Here is a 27,850-nt window from a genome sequence, read left to right on the forward strand (position 1 = left end):
TGCCCCCCGCGGCCCGGCCCGGCTGCCCGCACCGGGGCAGCGGCGCTTCTCGCCGGAAAACCGGTGTTTGAGCGTAGCGAGGGCGGATCGGTCCCCCCCGGCTGTTCCTTGTGTGCCTGCCCCTGCTTTAGAGGCGCGCATTGCTGCGACTTCATGTCCCGAGGCGGTAGTGGTGGAGCCAGCCTTGTGCCCCGTACCGAATATTGCACTTAATCGATGTAAGAGCACGCGAACAGATTTCGGTGTTTCGGAGTGCTCTTGTGGCTTTTTTTTTTCCCTGAGAGAATACAGGGTGTCTGGGGTGTTCTGCAGGGTTAGAAGGCAGGTGTTGGGGTGGGGGGAAACGGGGGGGTTTATTTCACTTCTTGTAGTCCAAGATGAGCTTCTGTCTTTTCTTCCAAAGCGCTTTCTCTAGGAGTAGTGACAAGTTATAAAGCAGTAGCACAGAATGGGCTCTGTCCACTTAAAAATGCAGTATTTGCAGAAAAAGAATAGAAGAAAGACACGGTGCATTGGAGGGAGGGCTACCGCTCCCCTCACCCTCCCAAAAAAAGACAGAAACCTGTAATAATGGCTTGACAGCACATATGTTTGGAAATAAGTTTTGTTGGGTTTTGGGGCAGAACTCTGCTGTTGTGGGTAGGATGCACATTTATATTTTCAGAGCTGTTAATAAGGAGATTTGTAAGGGACGGTCTTTTACTGGCCTCAGGAGTAAAGACCATTACAAAACTGAAGGTGGACAAGAGGCTGTCGTAACGAATAGTTCAGAGGGAGGGGTACAATTTAAAAAAAAATAAAGAGATGCATTCAGGATCCTAAACCGACATTTAAGAAGAACTAGATGTGAAAAGTCATACGCTTCTCTTGGCTATAATAGGTGCAGTTTCCCCTCTCCTCCACAAATTAATGAACAAGGTATGAGGCAAAAATTGAAAGGGAAGAAAAGAAATACGGGGAGGAGGGTAACACAGGAAGAGGCAGATTGTGAGATAAATAGCTGGGCTTCAAATGGTGGGTAGGCAGTTTCCAGACAACAATAGAGGATGATTGTTTTCCTTCCGAGTTTAATATTCCAAACATAACTGTTGTGTCCATTACAAAACTGGTCTCAAATCCTCATCCAGCCTCCACAGCTTGCAATTAGTTTTTTCCAATGGTCTAGAAAGGTAGGTAGGACTCTGTTTACAGAAAGCAAACAAAATCATGTCAAAGGTATAGATTTAAACACGTGTAAAGACATCAAAACGTTGAAGCTTTGCGCTACCACTTCCCAACTTGCTTGTGCTATCTATTTTTTCATTTATGAATAAGGCAGAAAGTTGATTTGTGACATGGAATGGCTTTTACGCATAAATTTTGTAGTTTGTTTGGTATTGGACTTCATACCAAGTTACTGCTGGATACTTGCAGATAAGAATTTTAATTTTTTTCATAATTAGTTGAAGAGGCATAGATGCTGTGTTTGTCTGTTTTCTTTTCTATACAAATTCAGTGCGTAATTTTGTTAGACTACACCCTGGTAAGTCAGTGTGACTAGTTCAGCCAGAACTACTTGTCTGTAAGAGGACATCCAAAAGCATGTTGCTCCCGTTGCTTTTGGGCAGCCCTCTGGGTATTGCTTATTGAGGAGGTGTGGGATGGTTGCCCAGACACTTACAACTGCATGAAAAAAACCCAAACTGAATCATGTTGTAACGAGTTATGGTGACTGTACTTCTGACAAGTTAAACTGTAACTGTTATCGAGTGTGTGTGGTGGGGGTAAGCGGTTGATGTTGCATAGGCTGGAGTTTTGGGAAGTGTGTTTTGTTTTCCTTTGTAGGGTTTTCCTTAAACACGGAAAGTGCATTATTTATGTTTCTTCCTATAGAACTATCTTGTGCTGTTTACGTAGGGTATGTGAGAGCAGGAATTCTCCCTGTTTAGCAATACAGGGACTACCTGTTATTTGTTGCTTGGAAGCTAATTTTTGTGTGCCATTTAGGAGGGTCCATCAAAACTCAAGAGGAAACAAATGGGGACCAAGAGGGTGTGTGTTCACCATAGACTTAACGTTAAATCTTCCTGTATTTTAGGCCGAACTCACGTCAGCTGCTATTTCAAACTTGTAACATAGGCTCATTTCATCAATCGTACTACCTGAAGAAAGTCTGGATTTTACCACGTGGTTTCAACCTGCATAGCTTCAAGGATAGAGCTGAGGCAGGGATTAGAGTTTGAATTGTGATAGTTCTTCAGTGCATTCCTGTGATTCTCCGGGGATTGTATTGTCAAGTCCTCCTACCTACTCTGTTCACGCTTACCGTCTCAGCCCAGGAGTGATTTGCTGGGTTATATATAAACTGGTTAGCATTTAAGCTTCCCGTTTCCTGAAAACTGTTGTCTTTCTACAGAGTTGAGTTTGATTACACAGGGCGAGCGGATGCCCTGGAAACCCTCATCCTGCTCCATAGTTAAGATGACCCTGTCTGAAAGGGTAATGACAATCATGGTTTTTTGAAGAATGTGTCCAAACTCCTTCTGTCTGAAAGCATTTTAAAGAGGCTGTGTGAGGATGAGGTTTTTAAGTGGCAGTTTATTCCGAGGTGCCTGGTACCTGAGGGTAAAACATCAACAAAACATCCAGGATGATGCATGGCATCCTGGATTGGGGTGGGGGGGAGGGGGGGGAAGTTGACTGCAAAAGTAGAGCACCCTTCGCTATGCTTAAAAAAATCGTATTTGTGAGATCTGGCTGTAGAAGTCAGCCCTGGGAAAGAAGGGCCGAAGCCAGCTGAGGGGGAAGAGGACGAAGGATGGATCCAGAATGCAAACCAGCTTTTGTGGCCAGAGGATATCCTTGAACTGGATTAGCTGGCTCCTCTGCGCTCCAGGAGTGGAAGCAGTATCGGGTGAAGCCACAACCAAGTAAGAGGGAGCTACTGCTCTTCATGGAGGGTCAATGTAATGTATGTAAGAGGGTTTAGAAAAAAATACCACTTCTTGTCTTTAGAGACTGCTCATTTCTGCAGGGCAGCAATTGCTTCAGCTGAAAGTAGACCCTCGCTCCCCTATTTTCTCCAGCTATGGGATATGCACTGCTTAGGTTCTGCCTTGGAAAATATCAACCTGCACTACATTCTGGTGCGAATACATCACCTAATTGTATGATGCTAATTAATGTTTTAGAGCAGGTGAGACTGGCTGTGCAATTATGCACATCCAGGCATGTTCACATGTTAGAACGTCACATCTAACTATAAGTAAACAACTTTGTTGTTACTGGAGGGAAAGTGAGGTCCCAGGCAGAAAGCTCGCTGCTTCCTACTCGATGAAGCTGAGAAGGGGGGTGGGGAGGGGAAGACAGGCTTCATGGTGGTGTTAGCATTTAACTTCCCATGTGTTCTTAATCCATAATGTGGTGTTGTAAAGAAAAATTGAAAAAGCAAGTTCCTTAAGAAGTTTCTGCGGTTGAGTTCAGTATGAAAAATTTGACCAAAATTATCATCATATCTTCTCCTCTAGAATTCTTGGTGTGGGGAAGTTCACGTTCGTTCTGCATCAGTCCGTGTAGCATCTTAATGGACTTTAGACGTGGACCTGTGGAGCATTTGTCTGGCAGCAAACTAACAATGAAGTCTGTGTAGTCAGTTGTTCCTCTTCCTACTTAGCAGCAGCACTGAATATGGGAAGTTTTACAGCTGAGCTTCCAAACTGAAATAGTGCTATGACCATTGCTGATAATAGGCCACTGGTCCAAATAACCTATTTTTTCACTTGCAGACCTTGATCTATATGTCTGCTTTTAAAAAAGTTAAAAATGGTATGGGGCATGCCATTGCTTCTGTGGACTAGCAGCCTGGTGCATGGTGGCCACTAAAAACACTTGCAAAAATGAGATGAAGGCATACCATGTAAATAAAAGTATCACCCTGTTGCACTGCTGTCATGTAGATAGTTTTAAAAAAAAAAAAGTATCACTGTTGTGTAGTGAAAAATACTACACTCTGATTTATTTTTGGAAGAAAGTCCCACTCCTGCTGGGTTAATTCAACCACCTAGCATCTAGACCTCTTGAGAAATTGATTTTGACCAGCAGGGGGAAGGGGAAGATTAAGGACAACTTGAAACAAAAATGGCATAATTTTCCATGATTTTGAATGCAGGACAGATACATTCCTAGATAGAAAAGGAGCAGCTGAAATATAACGGGAATGACACTCTATCCTGAGCATGGACTATTTGCAGGACAGGGTGTGGATGCTCACTCCCGATTTACTCCTCCATGTGAGTAGGTTCTGTAAGTGCTGGGTAGTTCTGGGGGGAATCAATCCATACGTTTCTGAAATGAAAATAAACATTAGCATATGTGCCTCTTTTTTCCTGTATAGCATGCCATTACAAATGAGGTGTCACACATTAGGGCGCTTAACATGGTTTATTCACTGACAGCTGGCCTGCCTTGCCTGGCTCCTGGAAGTGCTAATTGAATACTGTACCACTCTTTATTAAAGCGTTTGCTAAGTCTTCTTGTGTCAACTTTTCCCTAGTCAGTGGCATGCTGATACAGACAAAACACAAAGGGTTTATAGTAAGCTATTCCAAATCATGTGAGTAAAATAGAACTGAGAGTGCGTGTGAATAACAATACTACATGATCTTAAACATGCCCTGCAAAACAAGTTTGTCACTGTATTAGGTATGGCTTATTTCTCTGTTTTCCTTGACCAAGCCATAGTGGTCAGAGGTGTGCTTTCTGGTAGCCTATGCCAAGTCGTTTGAACTAGGAGAACCTTAATTTCCATAAGCTTATTGATGCAAATGTGAATTGGCAGAGTAATTGCTGTGTTGACTTGAAAGGCCATTGCACTTATTGTCTTCAAAGCTATTTTTTATGATGAGCCAAGTAAATGGTCTGTCTCCACATAAATGTTTGAAGAGCGTTTAAACCTCATGGTACTCTTGTGTTCAGAGTTGGTTTTCTGCTGCCCTGGCTTGTAAGTAAAAGAACCCTGAAGGAGGTAGGCATTGAAATCTTGTTGCTAGCATTTGTAAGGATCAAGCTTCTAACTTGTTTGGACAAGAAACGCCAGAACTTCTGAATAACTGGCTGTCATGTGGCCAGGGATGTTCAGAACTTGTCTTTTGGGCTGATGTCTGCATGATGGTGTCTGGGTCAGCTGGAAAGGATAATACTTCAAAGAACTGCAGATCAGAAAATAAATTAAAAGGCAGATGTGTGCCATGAATGATCTGTTTAGAAATGATGTTTCTCTCAAAGTTGGCCACTATTTTAGCATGTTTGCAGTCTCTCCTACTCCTTTGTAATCCTCAATGAGACCTGCATTAATGCTTTTTTACTGCCTTTGTACCAAATACTGATTTTTCTGATGCCAAAACCCACTAACTCTCTGTTAATAGCTCTTTGAGGTAGCCAGCTTCAATGTGCAATAGCAGTGTGATTCTGAGATAGTACAGCTTTTCTCACTTGCACCTTCTGGGGCTTGGGGGCCCTGTAGAGTGACATGAAAGTGTCCACTTTCATGAATAATGATATAATCCCAGCATTTGTGTGCTTGTTGGCGTGAGCTGGAACTTCTCATCAGCATCAGAGAAAGTGTGTGCATCGGTTACAGCTGTTTCTGCTCTGCCATGATGTTGCTGGATATGTGTAATCTGTTCACCAGGCCTGCTGCCCGTGGTTTCTGAGGACAAACACTGTTGCTGGGATGTCTTTCACTGACCCTCGGAGTGGCTGCATCCTACCTTAACTTAGAGCAGAAACCCTTCTCTGTAGTGTGTTGGATCTGAGTCCCTGCGGTAGCTGAAGTGGCTAGAAGGAAATAATGTGTGCAATCTTGTGTGTTGTTAGACTATGAATGCAGACGTAGGGTTGAGGAAGATGGTCACTATATCATAAGAGTCTTTTTTGAAAGTGCCTAACTGTGGTGTGCCAAGAACCCTGGCATGTTCCCCGAAATTGGAATAACTCATCGCGGCTCATTCATAAATGTAGTGTACAAGTAATGAATCACTGTGGTGTTTGTAGATGGTCACAGACAAATGGATCCAGGAAAAAAATGTAAAAAGTGTGTGAGGGTCACTGAAATGAGAGAAAGTTTTGATCTGATCTCTGTTGTAGTGAAAGGAGCTTTCTGCAGTAGCAGGATAATTAATGTGCTGATCACGAAATCTTAATGTTGTGACGTTAGCTGGAGCACTGCAAATACAACTATTAACTTAAGTTCTTACCTTGCAATCTTTGATCAACTAATCATAGTGTCTTGCAAATTTGTAAGTATTTGCTTTGCAATGTTAAATACTAAATGTATGTTTCTCTCCCTTTGGTCTTCTATCTTTTTTTAGACATTTTAGGGGGAAAGTGGATGTGTCATTGCTGGCTCTTTTATGAATTAATCATGGAACACAATATTATGCAGACTGTATTATTTAACATTGTATACTTCAAAAGTATACTGGAATAATTTAAAATACAGGTTCCAGGCTATTATTTCTAGCTGAATCACTTAAATACAGTCAGAATCAAGATACTCCAAGTAAAGAATGTAAATTCAACTTTTACGGTAGAGTTGGAACTGAAAAAAAGCATTACGTTTGGTGCAGTCCTGGTATTATTAAAATAGGCCTGCAAGTATCACCTAGTGGATACTTTCACAAATTCAGGTTACATTTAGCATGTATTAGAGCCAAAATCACTTCCTCAGAGCTATAAAACAGAAGGTCATTTGTTTGGATGTCTGAATGACCTAACTGGGAAGGTATTTTATAAAGCTAGGTAGGTGCATGTTGTTTGGTATTCTTATTTATTTCCTAATAACTTTCAGTAAAGGAAATAAAAGAGCTAGTGGAATACTGGAAAACTGGGACATGCAAGTGGACTGCCACCAAAGCAAATTTGAACACTTCTGTTGTGGCTTCAGTTTTATTTTCCCCCATTCAAGCTTTACCTGCTGTTTTATGTTCGTCTTACAATGTGTATAATAGGAGTTTATGTAGCATTGGTGTAATCTTTATTTGTGTCTTAATTTCCCACACACCCCCAGTCCTATAGTTTACATAAATAAATTTCTGCCTTGCTTATAGGCTGATTTCGCCGTTTCATCAGTATTCAGTATTGGAAGAGAGTATATGCTAGCAGTAGAGAATGTGCTCATCAACATGAGTTGTTGGAAATCACCTTCTATTCCTGACACATCCTAGACTTTGCACAGATAAAACTTGTTCTTTATTCAAGGATTTGGCTTTTGTTGCAGTGAGAAACAAAGATTTTTTTCAAGTGGGACCTGTGTTCTTTAAAACAATCATTATACTTTCTGCATTTTTAACTAAGAAAATAAACTAGTTAGTCCTCTATCACATTTCAGATTGGAGTTTGCCTTACAATTGAATTAAATGTTTTGGATTCACCTTCGAAGTTGTGGAGACAGGAGTTCCCTTAGTTCCAGTTATTAAACTAATTGTGTGCCAGCCCCCAAGGTTTCACTGTTACTTACCTTAATTTTTCTAACATCCTACAAGAATAAAGACTGACTTACTTCTTAGTACATTCACTGTAATATTTATTAGTATTTTCGAGATGTAGACTTTTTCATCTATGGGTAAAGGTAATGAAAAGATAAAAGGAGTAAGGCTCAGAAAAAAATGTTGGCTCCTATAGGGTAGGAGACATGCTTAGACAAGTAAAAGCTGTTAAGTAAAAGTGTAAAAGCTGGGGACTGCAGCGTTACTGTTATTGTGCATTGCTGCAAGTGCTGTACATGTGCAGCCGAGGGAGACCTGAGCAGTTTTCTCTGGTGCTGCTCAGAATTTTGGTTGAGGCTTATGCTCTTCCAGTAAGAGAAGCATTCACTGAGACTGAGATTTTGGAGCAAGCACCGTGTCTTCCTTACCAATCTGAAAAGGTAGGTTTTGCACTAGTAATGGTGGCTGCTGGGACAGGAGCAAGTTCCCATTATGTTGTGTTGACACTTGGCATATAAGCACTTCAGTCTCATGCGACGAGGTGAGCTTGGCTGTGGAAAGAATGTGCTGGTTTGGCTTAACCCACAAAGCCTGGACTGTGACAGCTGTAAATTGAGGTGATGAACCTAAGCATGTGACTGCCAGATGTCTTTGTGTTATTATTCATTGGGTAACACTGGCATGCGTTTAACGTGGAAGAATTCCTTCTTACTTAGTCTAGTGTTTTGTGAGGGGATAATGTTGATTGTAAAAATAACTTATCCTTTTAGGCAAGATGTTTGAATAAATTCTGCCTGTAGCTGTATCCATACATTTGGTGGAGTCTTGGTCTGTGTTTGCAATTATTTTTAATTTGGCATAACTTCTGCTAGTTTCCAAAACAAAACAGGATGTGAAAGATCCACAGATAATGTCAGCATTCTTTAGTTACATACCTATGTTTATACCTTACTTCATAGGATTGAAATGCACATCTTAATGTTATGTGCTTCAGTGAAGCTCATATTTTGCTGCCTAATCTTCCTTTAATCAATAAAAGGTCTGATCTTTTAGCATTAGTATTAATGCTAAACTGTATTGATTGTTGCATCCGTAAGGCTTTCTGGCCTTCTGTCTGGGTTAGCCTTAAAAACCCTGTTGCGCTCATCCTGCCAGCTTTCTCAAGCCGGGTGTCCCACCTGCGGCTCGACGGGCAGGGACCTCTCCTACTTCCCACCACCGTGGCAGGAGGATCCATAGGTGGCAGCGCTATTCCTCGCCCATGCTTGTCAGCTTAGGAGATGGATATTTACTGCAGTAATCTCCGTGACTATTTGCAAAGACTTTTTTTCCAGTTTAACTTAATTCACATATGAATAAAACTTTTATAGAGCTCTTCATGAAGAAGCTACTTTTCTCCTATAATACAATTCCATATGGCAGAGCATATCTACTGTGACAATGTGGGTTTATTTATATTTTGTATATCCAATTCAAATATTTTGACTTCAGCCTTAAGCACTGTCACATTTGAGAAATTGGAAGAAAACCCCCTCTGAACACTTCAACAAAAAGTTGATGCTAATTTGGTAACAGGAAAATCACAGTTTTAGAATATCCCCCTTAAATTGTTTGGAAGCACAGGAAGCTGCAGGTAGGCTATACTCCTGTCAGTTCATGTGGGTGCTGTGTCATTTTTTTTCTTTAGCTAAAAGGTCAGGGGGATATGTTGTACTCTTCATTTGCTCTTTCCGTTAGTCCTTTGAAGAGAGAGATTTGATTACGTTTTATTAAAATAGTACAAATAAGTATCCGTTGATTTTGAAACTTACATTAAGATGGAGTTAATGATTTAAAAAGGCACCTTGTAGTTACATTAAAGGGAAAAAAATCTGAAAGCATATATGTTGCCTGGTCCTTAAGTAAACACTGACAGAAGTTTCATCCCTTGGGTCATACAGAGCTGTTATTTTACTGACTCTAGGAAAAAAAACGTTTGTTACTTTGTCAGAGTGTGTGTCTGTAATAGCAGACTAAGCAAACCTGGGCATCTTGCTCTGCTACTACACTGTAAGATCAGAAGTTTTGGCCAGATTTGAACAATCATATAGAATTTTAGGAAATTACCAGAGATTCTGAACTTTGTCTTTAAACTGTTCAGCAAGTTACCTGATTTGTCTTAACCAAAGACAAATCGCCTTAATCACCTTCTTAATCAAAAATCCTTGCTAAAGAAGGGACAGAGGAAGGCTAAGCACCGTGCCTTGTTGGGGAAGAGAGTCCCAAGGCTGTCTCGCTTTGCTTGAGAGGTTCTGGCCCTTCTGCTGTTATGCTGCCTGTGGATCTTCATCTATGAGGAGAAGAGGTCAGGTGGGGCAGAGTCATGTTTTATTTAAGTCTCTGGATTGTAGGCGTTTGGGGGGGGGGGGATTGTAGGTGTTGGGGGGGGGGGAAGGGGGGAAGTGTCCTCCTAAAGAGCTTAATTCAGAAAGTACTTTATCCTTCTACATACTTTGGGAGAATTAGGAAGTCAATTTTTTTTTTTAAGTGATTTGTGTCTTCATTCTTAAGTATATAAAAAATAAAAGTGGTAAGACTGTAATAGACTACTGTTTTGTTAGTCTCCTAGTAGCTTAGAAAGAGGATGGAAATAGAGATCTATTTATTTTTACTTAGTTTCCCCAACAGCCTGCATTTTCTAAGATGTCATTATCCTTATCTCTATTGCATGTCTCTGCTGCTTGTAATTTCCCCAAGCAACAGAATCAGCAGAACAAAATTGGTGTGTAGCTTTTTGGCTTGTTTTTTTTTTTTTTTTTTGACAATTTCATCATTTCACAAAGTCACTGTATTACAGCAGTGCTGTAGACAGCAACTGAGGCATTCAAGGTGATTGTAGGCTTAGGGAAACGGCATTGCACTAGTTCACCTTCTTCATGTAAGAAGGTAGGGTTCTTTACAACCACAGAAGTCGTCCTTTTTTTCATGAAACACATGAATTTAAGTTTTGTATAAAAACCAGTGGCTTTGATACCCCCCGGGTTTTCTAGAGAAAGCTTTTTGGCTATCAGTGGTGAGTGACTGATTAGATTCTGCAAAAGTTGACGTCTTTGCTCCAGTTCTCCGTAGTTCTTGTCAGCTCTTTGGAGAGCTGTCAACTTGAGATCTGGGCTGTTTGGAACATAGCTGTGAAATAGTTTCAGGTATTTAATTTGGTTTTGTCTTTTCCTGGCAGTTGGTGGTTTTACACCTGCATGGGGAAGATACAAAAATCTACAACGTGTGTGGTAGAAGAAAAGCGGCTTACTGCACCATACTTTACAGATAAACTGTGCTGACATACAGTTCTGTCAAAAGCATAGTGTCAACTGGAAAAAGTGCATCTATTTTTCTCTTGGTTAATGATATGTTACTTGTAACAATAGCAGCTGAATGAGTTTTACTTGAAAGTTTGTTTTGTGTTCTTTAATATAAAGAATGTTGCATTGTATTTGCCAGACTTGCTTCTTCAGGGATAGCTCTACATCAAAAAGTTTTCTGTGTGATGGGAAATAACCAAAATTTATTTTTTTTAATGTTGTATTTCTAGAAGGCATTTTTATCACCTGTCAGCTAATTGAATTGAGAGTATTTGCCACTTGTTGAGGTACAGGATTTCGTTTAAAAAAAATAAATTTTGGATTGACCAATTATCAAAATTAATGTTGCCAAGAAGTTTATGTACTTATAGTATACGTTGATTGATCAGAAGTTGTTAAAGCATGAGTATAAGCATGGTATCTTCTCACTTTTAGCTTTTTCCTGTGTGTTTACAGTTTTTCCAGGTTACAGTGTGCTTTGTGCTCTGCTCTTATGCTTGCTTGATAATAATAAAGGACTAAATACCATAGCCATTGGCCATCATGTCACTATGTAGGGTCTTCGTATTATATCATCTTCCCATATCAGGCTCTCTTGGTATAAGTCGTCTTAACTTTTTACTTCTGAATTCTGCAAATATGGTTACCAGAGGATTCAATCATCTGTTAGCCTCTCTTTTGAGACCAGCAGCCATCCTTTCTAGTGATGAAATGGTATGTGCATCAGTCCACAGAGCAAGAAACAGTAAGTGTGTGTTTGGATGTGCAATAAATGAACTTCCCGGACTAGGAGGTTGCAACTTTCCTACTGTAACCTTCAACATTACAGCATTACAGGCGTGTTGGTTTTACTTTTTTTTTTTTTTTTTTTTTTTTTTTTAGATTTAAACACAGGCTTTGATGTTTAAGATGATTTTAAATCTGTTGGACTTTTGGACTTTATTTGTTAATTCTTGAGGTATTTTAGATTCTTTTATGGCTTCAGTATTTCCTTGTCTCTTCATAGGACCCCAACTGAATGCACAACTAGAAGGTTGGCTTTCTCAAGTACAGTCCACAAAGAGACCTGCAAGAGCCATTATTGCACCGTAAGTTTGAAATCTGTTTTTTGTATATATAATACTTGATTAGTTAAATGCTTCTTTATTGTGAGTGATTTTGAAAACTGGTGAAAGCTAATTTTTAGCTGAAAGGAATGTCATGTGGTTTCTAAATAAGTATTTTGGATATGGCATGAAATGGAAGAAATCTGTGCACATTTTGGTATATGATTAGTTTCCTTTTGGTGATGGACTGAAGATATAACCCTTCACTTGTGATCCACTAAGATAAGAGGTGTATTAGTGGAGTGGTAGTCTAAAGATGATAGCTCTTTCAGTGCACTACTAGTAGAGAACAACTACACATATTAACACACCCCACCCCCACCCCCCAACAAATAAATGAAAAACCACCATCGCCTCCAAATCAGAACTTAGCAAAGCTTAAAACAAAAGTAATGAAACACTATTCAGCTACTCAAAATGGTTTACTTTTGTTATTTTAGTTTGGTTCTGTTTGGGTTTTTTTGTCCACAGGAGAAATAGGGATCATCTAAACTATTTAGGTAGAATTCGATTTACTGAAGATGGTTGAGACATAGAATAAGAAAAGTATGTTGGTCATTCCAATTTATTGTGAGTTGGAAGGAAACACTAGAAAAAGCACCTTAAAAATGATGTTTTTCCTGTACTGACATAGCATTGGCATAATATTTGAAGTATTCCATAATAGCATTGAATGTGCAAAAGAAATTGTCCCAAATCTGCCTGAGTGTTTCTCGCAGGAATGTCTGGAAACAGGCCTTTCAGCTGTGGATTAGGTAACCTGGGTTCTTTTTCCAGAACTTCTGGAGGTCTTCCCGTGGTCTCACCAAATTGTTTCATTAACCGTGCCTTTGTTTTCCCACCTGTAAAGTGGGATATGGCTAATAATATTTTTGTGAAAAACTGAAAAAGCCTGTAGCAGAGGGAACCTTTCAGAAGGCTCTGTTGACATTGTCATATAACATACCTTGCTGGTTCACTAAGTTTCAGTCTCCTGTTTATCCTTTTAGCATGTATGTTAGTACCTTTCTGAGCTCTTCAGAATGAGTGAGGTAAGTGATGCTGAAATAAAACCCCAGGGTAATTTTCAGGATAACTTGCTCCAGGTGATGTTCTGTGGATGTGTATACATGCATGTATGCATACATACATATGTAAATGTACATGCAAGTGTAAAATCCTCCAGTGCTGTCAATGGGGAGCTCGTATCTTCAAATGTCCTGTATGTCCCAGGACTTGGGGCACGTATCATTCTCAGTGTCATTGTATAAAAAGACCATCTGGAAAGCTGTAGTTGTGTTGTTTGCACATACTTGACTCAAAATAAATTATAACTATTGACCTAGGGTCACAGGCGCTCCAGATGAGCTCCAGAGGCGATGTGGCCCAAGCACTGTGCAATGTGGGCATGGCCTTCTGCTGTGGACATGCTGCTGAGTGACCGTGAGCTGTTCTCCACCACTTGGCCTGGGACCCTGGGGAATGAACGTTCTCTGGAATTAATGCTTTTAGCACTGTAAACTGAGTCTTCTCCTGTTTTTAACAGTCTTGAAGGGAATGGGTCTTAAGATTTGAAACAAATAATCAGAATAATTATTAATGTTTTTGGGGCACACACAGGAACACGGGTTGAGAGAGGCTCCAGGCCGGAGTGATAGGAAATGATAAAGCATATGTTGTGTTCTCCACAGTAAAAGCTACCCGTACTGTGTTCCACTCCTTTCCTTGTGCCTATTCATTCTGTTGCTGAGGTATTCTTCTTCAATGACAGAGCATTTTTATTCTCTGTTTATCTGCTGTAACGTGTAGTCTCTCTTTGCCAGACCCCTCTACTGTCATCGTATTCAGTTACTGGAGTGTGGTTAGAAGAGCTTCTCCAGCAGCTTGCTATTCCCTTGTCCCCTGGCTGCACTCTTAGCATTATCATGAGCTTCTGGTAATATGCAGTTGTGTAGTCTGCCTACTAGTATCTTTTAAAAGTAATGAAAGGTGCTTTAATCTGGAGGCTTACTTACTAACTTTCAAGTAAATGGTCACTGATAGTTCTTCAACAAATACGTCCCTCGTACACTCAGTACTGGAACAGTGCTCTCCAGCTGTTTCAGGAGTTGATTTTTGGATCACTCTTACTATTTCTAGCTCACTGGGGACACATAATATTTAAGATATTAACATTTAATAGCAATATCAACATATTTAAGATGTTAATATTTAACATGTTAACATTTTGTACACCTTGATTTGCAGCCATGCAGGATATACCTATTGTGGATCTTGTGCAGCCCATGCTTACAAACAAGTGGATCCTAATATTACGTAAGTATAAAAGTTTTTCTTTACAAAGTGTAAGACAATGCCATTGCAATTTTCTGAACTTGAATGTTCTTTTTACATTCTTATACCTCGAAGTACTCAAATTTTAATTTTGTACTCTTTTTAGTCTTTTATGCATCCCTTCTGTTTTAACATCATAAATGTTCGAATTGTTTGGATGTTGCAAAAGAAAAAATAATGTAGTATTGTTGAAAATGAAAATGTAAAGCAGTATTTTCAAAAATTATTGAGAATTATTGGTAAATAACTTCTTAGAAGGGAGGGGTTAATGGTGTTCTTTTGCAGGTAATAACATTTAATTTACTTTATTGCTTTATGTTCCACTGCTTTTATAAAAGTCCAAGCTGGGTTTTTTTTACTGGTCACAGGGTGTCTTTGTTTCTTTTTTTGTTTTGTTTTTGTTGGGAGGTTTTGGTTGGTTTTTAAGTATATTAAAATATTTGATCATGATTCTGCATTGGTTTTTCAGTGCAGGATTATGGGCTGAATGCTACCAGGATTCTCTTCTGCTGTGGAGAAAGTGACCAGTGTGTGTATATAATATTGGAAGTCAGTGAAAGTTACTTGCTGTAATAATTTTAACTGGACTTGTGTTTTTTAACAGCACAACAGTTTAAAAACTGAAAAATTAAAAAAAAAAAACCAACACGCTACTGCAGTCTGTGCCTGCCTCTGAAAATACGAATCCAGTTATTCTAGGTTAAAGGAGTATAATTCTTACGTGTTCAGCTGACTGCAACTTTTTTTTTAAATGTCAAAAATTTAAAATATCTCCAGTATTTACTCAAAGTATGTATTTTGCAATGTTAATATAAAAATTGGCTATGTCTGTCAGTTGCTTATGAGATAACACGTTGTAATGCTCTCCAAAGGCAATGGGTTTGATTCTTTCTAAACTATTGTAAACAAAGTGAAGATAACTTACAGTGTGACAGATAACTAGTTTTTCTAAAATTTCTAGAACAAGTTGCATTCCCCAGGTTCAGTGACATGGAGTTGATTGAACTTTCTGGATCATTTGCTATTTTACCACATGGGATGTTTAGACTTGGCCAGTCATTCATCTTTCAGCTGAAGTATTGCACATTTGGATATTTTGTTTTTGTGAGCTCTGTAAAAAGTTTTAGTGTGTTAGTATAGCTTGCTATAGCACTCCACATGTAAGGGGAAAAAGAAAAAAATCTTTACATGTCTGCCACCTCTCTAGTTCAGTGCCAGAAGCAAGATGATATTATCCTAAACCTGAAAAGCTGAATTTCCTGTAGGTTTTTTTCTTCTTTTCTTTAAGTCCTGTGGTAGGAGACCCTTAACGTCTAATCGAGAGCCAGGAACTGAGGACTTGGATGAAATAACATCACGATGACGTGTGAAAGCTTGCAGTATCAGCTAAAGCTACGAATGTGCAGGTCCAAGTCCCTGTTGTTGATGCAACAGCTAGATAAAACCAGCATTTGAGAATGACTTAGATTTGAATTTGGTGAAATCCTAAGTAAGGCTAATCAAGTAAATAAGTGAAAAGCTCTGAATAGATGATAAATCCATAATCCTCATTTGAGAGCGCATACCTGTAGTTGTTGAAGGTGGTGTGTAACTGAAGGTTGTGTTGGTCCAAGGAGAGAATCCAAAAATCTGTTCTAAGGGGCTATAACACATCATTCAGCCTCCAGATGAGTCCAGTCAGACAGATTTCTAGCTGATGAGTGCCCTCTGATATATAACCTGCTTAAGAGGTTTAAGGCTACGGGAAGCATTATTGAACTGATCTCATGATCATTTCTGAGGTACCGAGCAAGGCTAGGCCATAGATTTGATCTGTGGTCTTACACACAGCAGAGTAAAACTCTATTGGTAACCACCAGAAAGTATCACTTTGTACGTTTTTATTAAACTTGTTTCTCTAAACCAAGTCTCTGTACAATTGCAGTTGTCTAAATTGTGGGCTTTTGTGTTAATTGTTGTAGCCGAAAAATTTTCATTCTTGGGCCTTCCCATCACGTGCCCCTTTCCCGATGTGCACTTTCCAGTGTGGACATTTATAGAACACCTCTGTATGATCTCCGAATTGACCAAAAGAGTAAGTGCATGATAAAGCTTACATCTTGAAGATTGCTGAGGCTTGAGTATTAACTGTGGTACTGCAGTGCTGAGGACTCTCTTGTTGGGCACTTCATTGATTTTAAGTGGCATACAAGTATAAATCTGTTTTCACTGCAATGAAAGCTAACTTCTGAAAGATCCTGGTGGTTGCAGGCATTGCTGTATTATAACCTTAATGTCTCTCTTGCTCCTGCAAGTAAAGAATTCTCAATCTTTGCTTATCTTTTCCATTATGAGTGTGTGCCTCTTGACAAGTGATCTTTAAAAGGGATCTCAAAATTAAAAAGTGTTACATTTTAATAATAGCCCACTACACACCTGCTCCATTACTCTGAAGTATTCTGTCTGCAAAAAAAGATAATGCTTTAGATGGTCTGAGTTTATTTCTAATAGAGGAATAATAGAGGAACAAGAAGCTGCTTTTATTTGGATACATTATTGCATGTAACTTTTTTTTAACTGGCAGAGTACCTACAGAATTGAAAAACGGTTAGTCCATGAAACACCGGTCTTTCAGACTAAGCTTAAAGGTGCGATGAAGATAAATTTGATATTTTGACTTTCATGTGTTTTGAGGTATAGCTAAATAATGCAATACTTTTTTCAGAAGGGCTATTTAGTGCAGATGTATTGCTGTTTCATCATGACTGCGATTAAGCAAGCTAGTTCAGACTTTCCACACAGTGCCTGCAGAAATTTCCTTAGGTAACAAATGTGTCGGTTTCTGTAGAACTCCTTTATGGAGTGGAGAAGGAGGCACAGCCCTACATCAAATTCTTCATCCAGGGGAGAGTTTTCTAAATGTAGAGATGACTCTGCATACCACCAAGTGTACTTGAGAGTAGAAAAGATAACTTACAAATGTGGATTACTTAATCAGTTTTTGCTGTCTCTAGATTTCATGATTTGGTTAATAATGAATTGTATTAAATAGTAACACATGCAGCAATGGTTCAGCTGATCAGCTGTCCAGCATTTTTTTTTTTTTTTTTTTTTTTTTGAAAACACAGTGGTGTAGTTTGTGAAAATAAGAATTCAGTGACTGGGAAAATGCATGCATATTTTCAAATGTGTTTTGTTTGCGTTACTTAAATTTTGTATCATAACTGAAAATCTTTCTCAATATACTAACAAGGTCATTGATTTAACACACTTATTTCGTAAACAGAATCAATTATGTTTGTATCTTGATGACTTGAACATAATTTTAATCCTGAATTTATTTAAAAAACAAATGGTTTATGATGACAGCCCCTGGAGGCAAGTGATTTGTTATTCTGGGCTTGTTCTGATAAAGATGCACTATAGCTTGCTTTACAGTGTTTAAAAAAAAAAAAAAAGTAGTAAAAATTAATCTTTAATTCATTTCAGTTTATGGAGAATTGTGGAAGACTGGAATGTTTGAGCGTATGTCCCTACAGACAGATGAAGATGAACACAGTATTGAAATGCATTTGCCTTATACTGCTAAAGCCATGGAAAGGTACTAGGGCTAATTACTTCTTCTACAAGAATGAGCATTATGTGCATTAAATGTTTGAACTACATGTGAAGTGCAGTAGGAAGTAATAATACCCTTTATGGTATATAAATACCTATATGGTGTATAATACCCACACTCCCCCACCCCCCAGTAAAAATTTTGGGGAGGAGAGGGTCAGAGACTAGGATTAGTTGCTGTAATAGAAACTGTGAGCGGAGCAAACACCTGAATGATGAAATTGGAACACCGCTTATAAACAAGTTTATATTGACTTAATAGAGTTAATATTAGACATGCTTTCGTGAATCTTTCTCAAGAGCTGATTTTTTTTTTTATTTATTTATTTTTTTTCATTTTTGCAAGGCATCTCTGAAAGAAGTTCAAATACTAATAGGTGTTTTCTGTGGGATTTTAAGTTTGTTTGGAGCCTTAATGCTAATTTTGAAATCGGGGTTCTGTTTACACCTGCTATTTCAGATGAATACTTTGAATAATTTTTCTTTAACGGTGATAATTTTTGTCAATTTGTGGTGGTTCCCCCCCATCTTTTTTTTAACTTTTCTTCCGTAGTAATTGTAATCTTCCCCGGAGTAACAGTATACATCTGGGTGGTGTCTTGAGCATTTTCATATACGCTGGAAAACTACCCAACATTTGTGCAGCATCTATACAGGGAGAATTTCATTCTTACTTTATTGCTGGTTTCATTGTGTCTTTTCTTTTTGTTTGCCTGGTGTTTTTTCTTTGCAGCAAAGATAAATACTGTTTTGGGGGGTGGTGTTGGGGGTGGGGGTGTGAGGGGTGTGTTTGCTGAAATTGAAGTAATTTCAGGTTCTAAAACAACTTCCTAGTATGACCTTACCAAATTAATTGTATCTTCAATTCAATAGTGCCCTTTTAAAACATTCTGCAATTTCAGTTAGCAAGTCCTGAAAAAACTTCAGATGTTACTTGAATTACAACCTCTTTTCTTTTGCTTATAAGCCATAAGGATGAGTTTACTATTATTCCTGTGTTGGTCGGAGCACTGAGTGAGTCAAAAGAGCAGGAATTTGGAAAACTCTTCAGTAAATACCTAGCTGATCCTAGTAACCTCTTTGTGGTTTCTTCTGACTTTTGCCATTGGGGTAAGTTTCACGTCTCTTCATTATAACAGCATGATGAATATTTTGTGGTGATTTTCAAATACTGTATTCAATATTACACACTGAACATTTTAACTTCTGGTAAATGTATCTTTGAAACTTAAATGCCTTTGTAAAGCTAAAAAAGGATTTCTCTTTTTTTTTTAATCTGGAACAATAGATGAAAAATATTAATGTGGTAATGTGTTTTCAGTGTAGTGGAGGAAATAAATGGTGAAGGTGTGTGGGTTTATATGCATGTCTTTACTGTTGCAGTGGAATAAGTGTCTGAAGTTTCTTGCTCTTTTTACTCTTCTTTTAAGCACCTCAAAGCAACTTGCAAAACTAATTAGCTAAAAATTCACTGGACATGGCAACATCCCTCTAACAGAAATAAGTTTTGTATGTTTTACTGCTGGGTAAGATAGCAGATGGAGTATTTATGCCAATTCACCAGAGCTATCCCAGTTCATCTTGGTGGCAGAGCTATAAAGACTCCAGAAGCCTTGACTTCTGTCCTGCTTTAACACTTTATTTTTCTTCTAAGTGTGATAATAGCTGGAAAAGGGACTGCTTCAGAAAGATATGTTTTATGTTACACAACAGACCTCCTTCCCTCTTTTCATTGTCATCTTTGGTCAACTTACATAATTAAGTGCATATTTTACTCGTCTTTGAATTGTGGAATAGGTGGAGGTATATAAGAATGACCTGGGTTCTGTTGTGGCTAATGAACCATCTAGAACTGTTCATTGAATTATCATGAACTTTTTCTTTTAACCTTCATTTACTGTGGGTATTGTTGTGCAAGCAGAAGTGGCCTGACTCCAGGGTTGACTTTGTCAAGAGGGATAATGAAATGAAATGTTGCTTTACTTTTTAATTTATAGAATTGGATTCCAAGGCAATAACAGGCAATTAATAACTGATGCTGCAGTGTCAGTTCTACGTAGCAGGTTTTTCTTTCGGAATATAGCTGCCCGTCATGTATTTTTTACTTCACTTCTGGGCTGCTACTTTGATGATTGCCCTAGAATTTCCTCAGTGGACCTAAAAAGTATAAAATAAATGAAGATTACTACTTTACAAATATTACAATTTCGATTATTTAGTAAGTACTAGGGAGTGTTTTAGCTACGATTTTTCCCTTTTTTATTTTATACATGATTTTTGTTTCAAGGTCAGAGGTTCCGTTACAGTTACTATGATGAATCCCAAGGAGAAATTTATAGATCCATTGAGCACCTAGATAAAATGGTAAGTTTTCAGATTTGGTGGAACTAACTAACAAATTTCTCCTGTACATTACATTTCTTTGAACACTTTAGAAATTTCTCTAACAAAATATTATAGATTAGCTATTTTATTGAATGTATACTTTTCCTTAGCTGTTGTTTTTAGCTAGTATCCTCCATTCTACTGACTGCGCACATTATATTGTGGGTATAATCTAGTAAGCATAATTTATGAGAATAAATGCATGTTCGCCTACCTAAAATGCCCTAGTGTAATGTAATTCCTGTCCACATACCCTCTTATGTTTTTGAGAAGCAATAAGAATCATGAATCGAGTATTGTGGTAGTTCAGGCTTGATAGCTATGATACCTGCATATGGAAACAGCATTGTGATTATGCTAATGGTTTCAGCAACATCCATTTTGAGGAGGAAAGGCTGTAGGGGATTGTGCTGGTCAGGAAAACGAAAGTCACCGTTTCCTTGGGAGTAGTCTTCCCCCCGCCCCTTACTCGGTAGTAGGTGGTGGGGGAAAAGCAGTAGACCATACTTCTTTCTGGGTTCGGCAAATGGCTGAAGGGAATGCTAAATACATAAAGATCATAGTGCCAATTATGTGGCATTTTCTTTGCAGTCACAGGAGCCAAGGATTTCTTTTTAAATGAAAAAATTGTGTTAACGTTCAAGACTGTACTTAAGGCACAGAATAGAAGTAATTCTTCTGGAAATACATAACCTTAAAATTTGTTTTAAAACCATTTGGATCATTTATGTAACTTCTGTAAAATCTGTTAGAAGAGAGGACTGTTGTTATTCAGGGCATGTTAATTTTTTTCCTTGTCTTGAAGGAATAAATCCTATCTGCTGGAGAGATCTCTGGAGTTTTTGGCTTTGTGTATCCATATTAACCTCTTTGTTTTTCCACTATTCATTGCTGGAATGGAAACAGTAAATAATTTGTCTTCATTCTGTTTGTCCCATTTTTAATAATTCTTGTTGTCAGTTGAGAGGTTTCTCTATAAAGACAAGTGTTTTTCTACAGAGTCCCAGAATTTGCAGCTCTGAGTGTTTTTGCAGGAGAGCAGATTAAGGTGCATTAGCAAACATTAGTTTCCCCTTGTTAATTTCTGTGGTGAAAGCTTGTAGAAAGACTGGACTTTAGCATTTAATTACTTTCAGTGAATACATTGCTGCACCAACTCTTTCTTTTGGTAGTTATTCAGCCAAAAGGAAATGATGTTTTTTGTAACATTGAAAATGATGTCTACTGTCTAATAACTGTGAAAATACTTTTTCAATCTTAAGTTTAACTGGAAAACTAAACATGCTGTGTAGCAGTATTCTGTGGTTATTTTTTGCCTGTTTATATCATGCCATATATGAACACGTGACTCTGTATTTAAACTCTGTACAGAGTAGGTTTTGCTTTCAGTGAATTTCAGAAATTTCTTTTTGGCAGTATCGTGGGTACACTTGGGACACTATCCACAATGCCACAAAGGTCTCCCTGTCGTGTTTCTCCAGCTTTCGGAAGGAGTTTATTAAATTTTTATGCCCCACTCAGCTACTTCTTGTTTCCTTAGATAAGTATTGAATTTTTTAATGTCATTTGGCACGCTAAAGAAACTTGTATTGCTGTAACCACTAGGCCTCTCCACAGAGAAAATAGCTTTAAGATAGACACAAAACCGTATTAAAACCATCAGAGGTTTTAACCTCTGCTATTGCTGGCCCAATAATTTTATTGGACCTAACTAGCAAAGCAGTCGGCTGAGTGCTTTGTAAGCAGGAAGATATTCTGGGTTAAGATGAAATTACTTTTCCTTAGAAATGCCCTTGTGGGAGGACAATGGTCTCTTCCTTATTTAGACTGGCCCTTAAGTACAGATGCATGATGATTTTCCTGGCTAGTGCATAAACAGCACTGAACGCTTTGGGCATTGAAGATTTACTAACCTGGTAACTGCTGTGGGAAATTTTATTTGCTGTGATTTTAAGCTAGAGCCCTTAGACTCCAGCATAAAAAAAATAGAGAGTAGTAAATATTGCTGGGCAGACATCTGTTTCTCCATGGTAACTCTAAATGTGACCGCTCTGTTACCCTGGGGGTACCACAGTGCACCTTGTGAAGTGATGGTGAAAGGAGTAAACAGCCCCACAGTTAATAAGGGTACCTTTGGGAAGAATCCTCAAATGAAGAGTTATAATTGAGCAGCTGAAGTGCAATAATTTGTTTGTATATCACCTGATACCTACCATCTTTTTAAATAAAAGTGGGGGAGTATTCTGCAAGACGTCGTTGAAGAGTAATTACTTTTTGATTATGGCTAGCCAGAAAATGCGGACTGCTCGCTTCAATCTTCACTGCCAGATTGCTCATTTTATATCTATTTGTGAAACCTTATGCCTCACTTGAGTGAATAGGAGGATTCTGTTACCCTGAATGCTGAAGGGGGAGGGTAATGCAGGCACTGAGGAGGGCTGTGCGGGAACAGCCAGCAGTTGTTGTGCAGGAGCCGTGCACAGCACAGGTGGCTTCTCGGGTGGCTCTAATGAACTGCTGAAGTCTGGTGGCTTCTGTGGAGCTGCTACGGTGTGCCAGCACCTTCCACAGTGCTCCAGCCTGGGAAGGCTTCTTAGCTTGGGCATAATGCAAGACCATGACTCTCTACCTGGGCGCCCAGCTCCCTGCTCTCTCTGCTGTGCCCAGCCAGTAATTTTCCTGTTGGTTGTTTATCTTCTAGTCTGAGTGACTCACACATACAAAGATAGTTGGGACTGGCTAGTGCTAAGACCAAGTTTGTTTCTACTTCAGTAAGTGTGCTACTAGTTTATATTTTTTTTAAGCGTGAAGAAGAAGCTGAAGTAACTGATCGCAAACTTAAACTTGACCAGCCAAAGGATTATTGGAGTATAGTATAAAATAAGCCTGTGGGTTGGTTGGTTTGGGTTTTTTTTGTAAGCGTGTAGATACTTGGTCCTATAGGGGATGATATTTAAGAATGTAATTGCTTTTAATCATATTAAAGTGCACTGTGCTAGGATATTATAGATGCCATTTACAGTGTCTGGTTAACTGAGATGTGCAATTTCTACGTGGTGCCATAATAACCATGTGATAAACTGCAGAACTGTGTGATGGTTTGCATTTTTATCATGTGGGTTTTGTCGTGTATTTTAACTCTGTTCTAAACCATGCCCGACTGAGTTATTTGGAATACTGAAAATGATTAGCTTCATACTTCTGCTTTTTAGAAAAATAAAACACAACCTGACAAAAATGTTTCCTTTGTTCCTCGACACCATTTTAGACTGAGAAACAAGCTTGGTAGTCTTTGCTCCTCTGCCACAACAATTTTTAAATCCAAAAGATTGAAAAGTTTAGTACAGCTGAATGCTTATAGGATATGCGTTAATACCCATTTCCTATGGATTTTCTCCAATCTGTGATGTATGTAGCTCTGTTAGCATTTGCTGGGATGAACTGCATAGCTCGAAATGTTTTGCAGTGCTGAACTGTGCATTGAAATAAGCTTACTAGGCATTCTGATAAATCCATGTCTGTTCATTTGAGACAAATGGTCAAATGCCTCTGCCCAGTATGTTCCAGTGACTTATAGCTATGAGTCTTTCAATTGAGCAGCCATTTTCACTTTTAAAAAGTCGTGAAAGGGTTTACAAATGGATAAAATATATTCTTATGAGCTGTTCAGTATCTGAATAAGTGCCTTATGCATGTTTAGTTTCACTTGAGTATATAGTTAAGTTTGGTTCTGCTTTCTTTAGCTGTGTATTGACATGTACAATTTACAAGTAAATGAGTGGTTCAAAGACATGCTGCTTAAACTTTAGAAATGCAATGATATCTATGTAATCACTGCTAGTTAGAGAATAGCTACCTTTATTTTTTTGGCACTCATTTAGGTTCTGTAGATCTGGAGTGAGTAACAGCTGTAATTACCGGCCAGGGGTCCAAACACCCTCTCCATGACCCTGGAAGAACTGAGCTCTTGCCAGCAATTGGTCAGCATAGTTTGGTTTTATTTTTCCGTAAAATTTCTCTCTCTATGAATTCATCTTATGTCTGTTTTTAATTAAAAGTACACAAAGGTTGTGGTTATCGTTGCTGTTTTCTAATCCTCCCTGACTCTCTTGGGAATCTCCAGCTCCTCCATTGTAAGCTGTGATCCAGTCTGAGTAATTAGCGTATCTGCCAGATCAGCCAACGCCCTTGCAGAGTATTCAGGAGGTTTCATTCTTAAGGTGGAGACTTCAGACAGACTGACTGCTTCTTGCATAGTGGTTTCTCTTTTTATCACTCACACTTTCCCAAAAGCAGGGGAAGGGGTTGGGACAATTGCAGAAACCTCAGGAGAAATTCTCTCCCTTTCTGATATCAACCTCCCATTGTTCCCATGCAAGGTGTATGTTTTTTTTTCCAGTCTCTAAGGAAAACCTTCCTGTTTCATCAGCTACATGTAAGAAGCACAGCTATGTGTCTTACTGAATTAGTGAGCGTCTGGAGCTCATTTACCTGGTGAAGGGAATTAATCATTTTCAGAGGAAGGAAAAACACAAGAGGATGGAGTCTAATACAGGCAAAATAGCAAAGCCATGATAAAAGCCAGACAATAGTTGATTTAGACTTGCTTTAAACTACTCTTATTGTATTTGATCTTCTCTGTGGGATGGGGTAAGAGTAGGCTGTATGTGGAGTTGTAGGATTCTTTTTGCTTTTAAGAATGCAGATGTTTGTATATGTGGAAGGTTTTGTTTTTCATACGTGTTCTGGTTTCCATAGTATGACTCCATGGGATCATGGGTCTCACTGTGGATGGAGAAAAGGATGTATATATGTGGCTGCCTCATGTAAAGTGGAAGCATCATCTCCTGGCTCTTACGTTTCTGTCGTGCACCAACTTTCTAGTGCTTTAGAGATGTTCTGGATCTGCTTTTTATGCTCTGAGCAGATGGTCAGCCTGTGCCCAGATCAGCTGCCTTGCATGCCTGATGTGTCTAGGATACATTATGCTTGCTACGTGCTTGAATTGCATGTGTGTATATTGATGATTTGTCTAGGGTTTTTGGACATCCAGAAGTCCCAGGCAAGTGCTCAGCCCTGAGCTCTGTTACCAGGGAGAAGAGATGGAGGCAAAACTTCTTCCTGCTTTGCCCTTTTAGTAAATTTGTCTGGTTATTGCTGTACAAAACCCTATGGAAGTAGGGGACCCTTGGAGGTGGGGATCAGCTAGTCTGCGGGAGGAGCTTTTTTAATATGAGCTTTACTGGTATCTGCAAAGGTAGCTTCACAGATCTGTGGATCATTGACAGCTTTGGAAGAGCTCCTGCACTTTTAGTTTGGCAAGGGATGGCAACAAGATGACTACAAGCTAGAGCTCACATGCTGAGATTCCCTTGATACCCTTGATACAAAGTAGAGTTTTCTTCCTCCTGAAGTATTCTGTGTTATGATAAATAGGTGATGTATAAACACCTGCTTATGAATGTGTGAAGTAATCATTGCTATCGATTCTTTTTCAGGGTATGAGCATTATAGAGCAGCTAGATCCTGTATCTTTTAGCAATTACTTGAAGAAATACCATAATACAATATGTGGAAGACATCCTATTGGCGTGTTATTAAACGTAAGTAACTTTTGATTTGTTGAAAAATGTAACTTTTAGCAAAACGCTTACACTTGTTTTAAATAGAATATTGCTGGAGTATTCCTTAGTTCTAAAATGGCGAGTCTTGAATTAATTTATTTTTCCAAGTGTTCTCAACTTGGTCTCCAATTTCCATGTCTTGCATATAGACAAATGTAAGCTCTTACAAGGGCTGAGGGTTTTCAGTTACCTAAGGGAGATGAGGTACCATGTTCCTTTTGAATTTCAATGAAATACAGTCATTCACCTTCTCTTGGCCCTAAATAAACAAACAAATAAATCCATCTCCCTGAAGAAGTACATACTTACTCTTTTGAGTCAATACTTACAAACATGAATATATTTTTTCTGTATTGCTGTTAGCTAGCTATTGTGAGTGCCTTGTGATGTCTGGCAGCGTGTTTGAGTTTTGCAAATATGATGAGAGATTGCTTCTGTAAGTATTAGTGCAGTGCACCATTAACTCATAAATTAATGGCAATTAGAATTCAGATTAACTGGTACTTTCTAGTTAGTGTATTCTGCTTTGGTGATGCAGTACAGACATAAACCTGGCTTAACTTAGTTGTCTAAATTGGGTCACAGCTGCTTTACAGCACTGCTGGAGTGCTGCAGATTTCTCATATTGCTTTTGAGTGAATCTCACTGTATTTTTACTGTAATTCAAATCTGAAACAGGAAGCATGTTAACCTTTTTAAAAGGGAAAACTTAATTCACTGGAAAGGTAGTCTATAGGGAGAACATATAGAGGAACCTCTTAAACTGGAGTCTATAAAAGTTTGTATGAGCAATATCAATGTTGGGGATGCATGTAGCAATATTCAGTACTATGACAACTCTGCAAAAACATCCAACTCTTAACCTCAGATAATGATTAGTTTTGCAGTGAATCTGAGCTAAATTCTGTTCATTCACTTTTGCCAATTGTCACGCTTCAATAAATTATCTTGGTACATTCTTTTTCCTTCATGGAAGAAATACGGTCTAAAAAGTGTTAATAATATTGGGGTTTTTTTCCTGTTACATCTGTGTTTCTGTGTAAATTCCCTATGGAGCTGAAAGCATTATTTCTAAAGGATCTATTTTGAAAGGTTGTTTAGTATTGCTTTATAGAACTGCATGGAGGTACATAGTGCAGTGAGGGGAGCGTCAGTGAATGAAACGGCACAGAAATGGGTTAGGTCCACAAATTACTCGGAGGTGCTTATATTATTATGAGAGATGGTGCAAGGACCCCCAGGTGAGGGGAGAGGACTGAGATCTAGAAAATGTCATCATTTCACCGATACATTTTTTAAACAGCTTTTTTTCTCTCTTCAGGCTATCAACGAGCTCCAGAAGAATGGAATGAATATGAGCTTTTCATTTTTGAATTATGCTCAGTCAAGCCAGTGTCGAAACTGGCAAGACAGTTCTGTGAGTTATGCAGCTGGAGCACTTATGGTCCACTGAACCGCTGAATGCTCAGGGATGGCGCCTGCACACACTCTGTATACGGGGTCCCAGCCTAGCCCTTACAAAGATACAGTCCCCGGTCTTTGGGTATACTGAAACCTCAAAATAATAGAACTCTCTTCTTTTCTAGTAGGTGTAGTCCTTCCTTAGTTTCAACTCATTTAAAAATGCTTTCTTGTTTAGGACAATGGAAGGAAGGCTGGTATTGAAACATTCTGTGATTTTTTTTTTATTTTTTTTTTTTTTTTTTAATTTGGAAAAGATAATGGCTATGAAGGCATGGTGGCAGACAGTCCTTACAAATACAACATGTAAAGCATTTACCATATCCTAAATTTGCACTCTTTGCAGACCTGTGCACATGTACTCAGCTTTCAGAATAGTTTTGCAAGTTGTAAACGGAAAAAGGGGTGGAAGCTTTTTAATAAAAGAAAAAAAGGAAAACAACGCATTTATAAATGATCCTGTATTAGAATATAATAAAACTCCAGTATAGTCAGTTACTACCCATGATGTACAACAGATATCTTCTATTTTAGTTGCTAATAAAGGGCTACACAAACCAAAA

At 38.6% G+C, this 27,850-nt stretch overlaps 1 protein-coding gene across 3 annotated transcripts; it reads left to right on the forward strand.

The window, feature by feature from the left end:
• The first annotated feature begins 83 nt into the window (after positions 1–83).
• Positions 84–27,850, forward strand: MEMO1 (mediator of cell motility 1). 3 transcript variants are annotated; one of them, XM_019473258.1, is made up of 9 exons: positions 86–218; positions 11,808–11,889; positions 14,134–14,202; positions 16,182–16,294; positions 17,689–17,800; positions 18,785–18,927; positions 20,105–20,181; positions 25,701–25,805; positions 27,148–27,850. In XM_019473258.1, exons 5-9 carry the CDS (start codon positions 17,715–17,717, stop codon positions 27,277–27,279), a joined length of 543 nt encoding a protein of 180 aa, XP_019328803.1. In that variant the 5' UTR covers positions 86–218; positions 11,808–11,889; positions 14,134–14,202; positions 16,182–16,294; positions 17,689–17,714; the 3' UTR covers positions 27,280–27,850. The 3 variants fall into 3 exon arrangements, with proteins under 3 accessions (XP_019328801.1, XP_019328803.1, XP_019328802.1); XM_019473256.1 differs by lacking the exon at positions 16,182–16,294 and having other exon boundaries at positions 84–218; XM_019473257.1 differs by lacking the exons at positions 86–218; positions 16,182–16,294 and adding an exon at positions 7,871–7,903.

Source organism: Aptenodytes forsteri, unplaced genomic scaffold (genome assembly GCF_000699145.1).
Source record: "Aptenodytes forsteri isolate BGI_AS27 unplaced genomic scaffold, ASM69914v1 Scaffold309, whole genome shotgun sequence".
NCBI lineage: Eukaryota > Metazoa > Chordata > Aves > Sphenisciformes > Spheniscidae > Aptenodytes > Aptenodytes forsteri.

Excerpts from the sequence above, each read along its gene's own strand:
- MEMO1 (XM_019473256.1), top strand. The coding sequence starts at position 14,136 with ATGCAGGATATACCTATTGTGGATCTTGTGCAGCCCATGCTTACAAAC. Across the intron at positions 14,203-17,688 it reads CAAGTGGATCCTAATATTAC|TTTATGGAGAATTGTGGAAG; the intron begins GTAAGTATAAAA and ends AATTCATTTCAG. Across the intron at positions 20,182-25,700 it reads TTGAGCACCTAGATAAAATG|GGTATGAGCATTATAGAGCA; the intron begins GTAAGTTTTCAG and ends ATTCTTTTTCAG.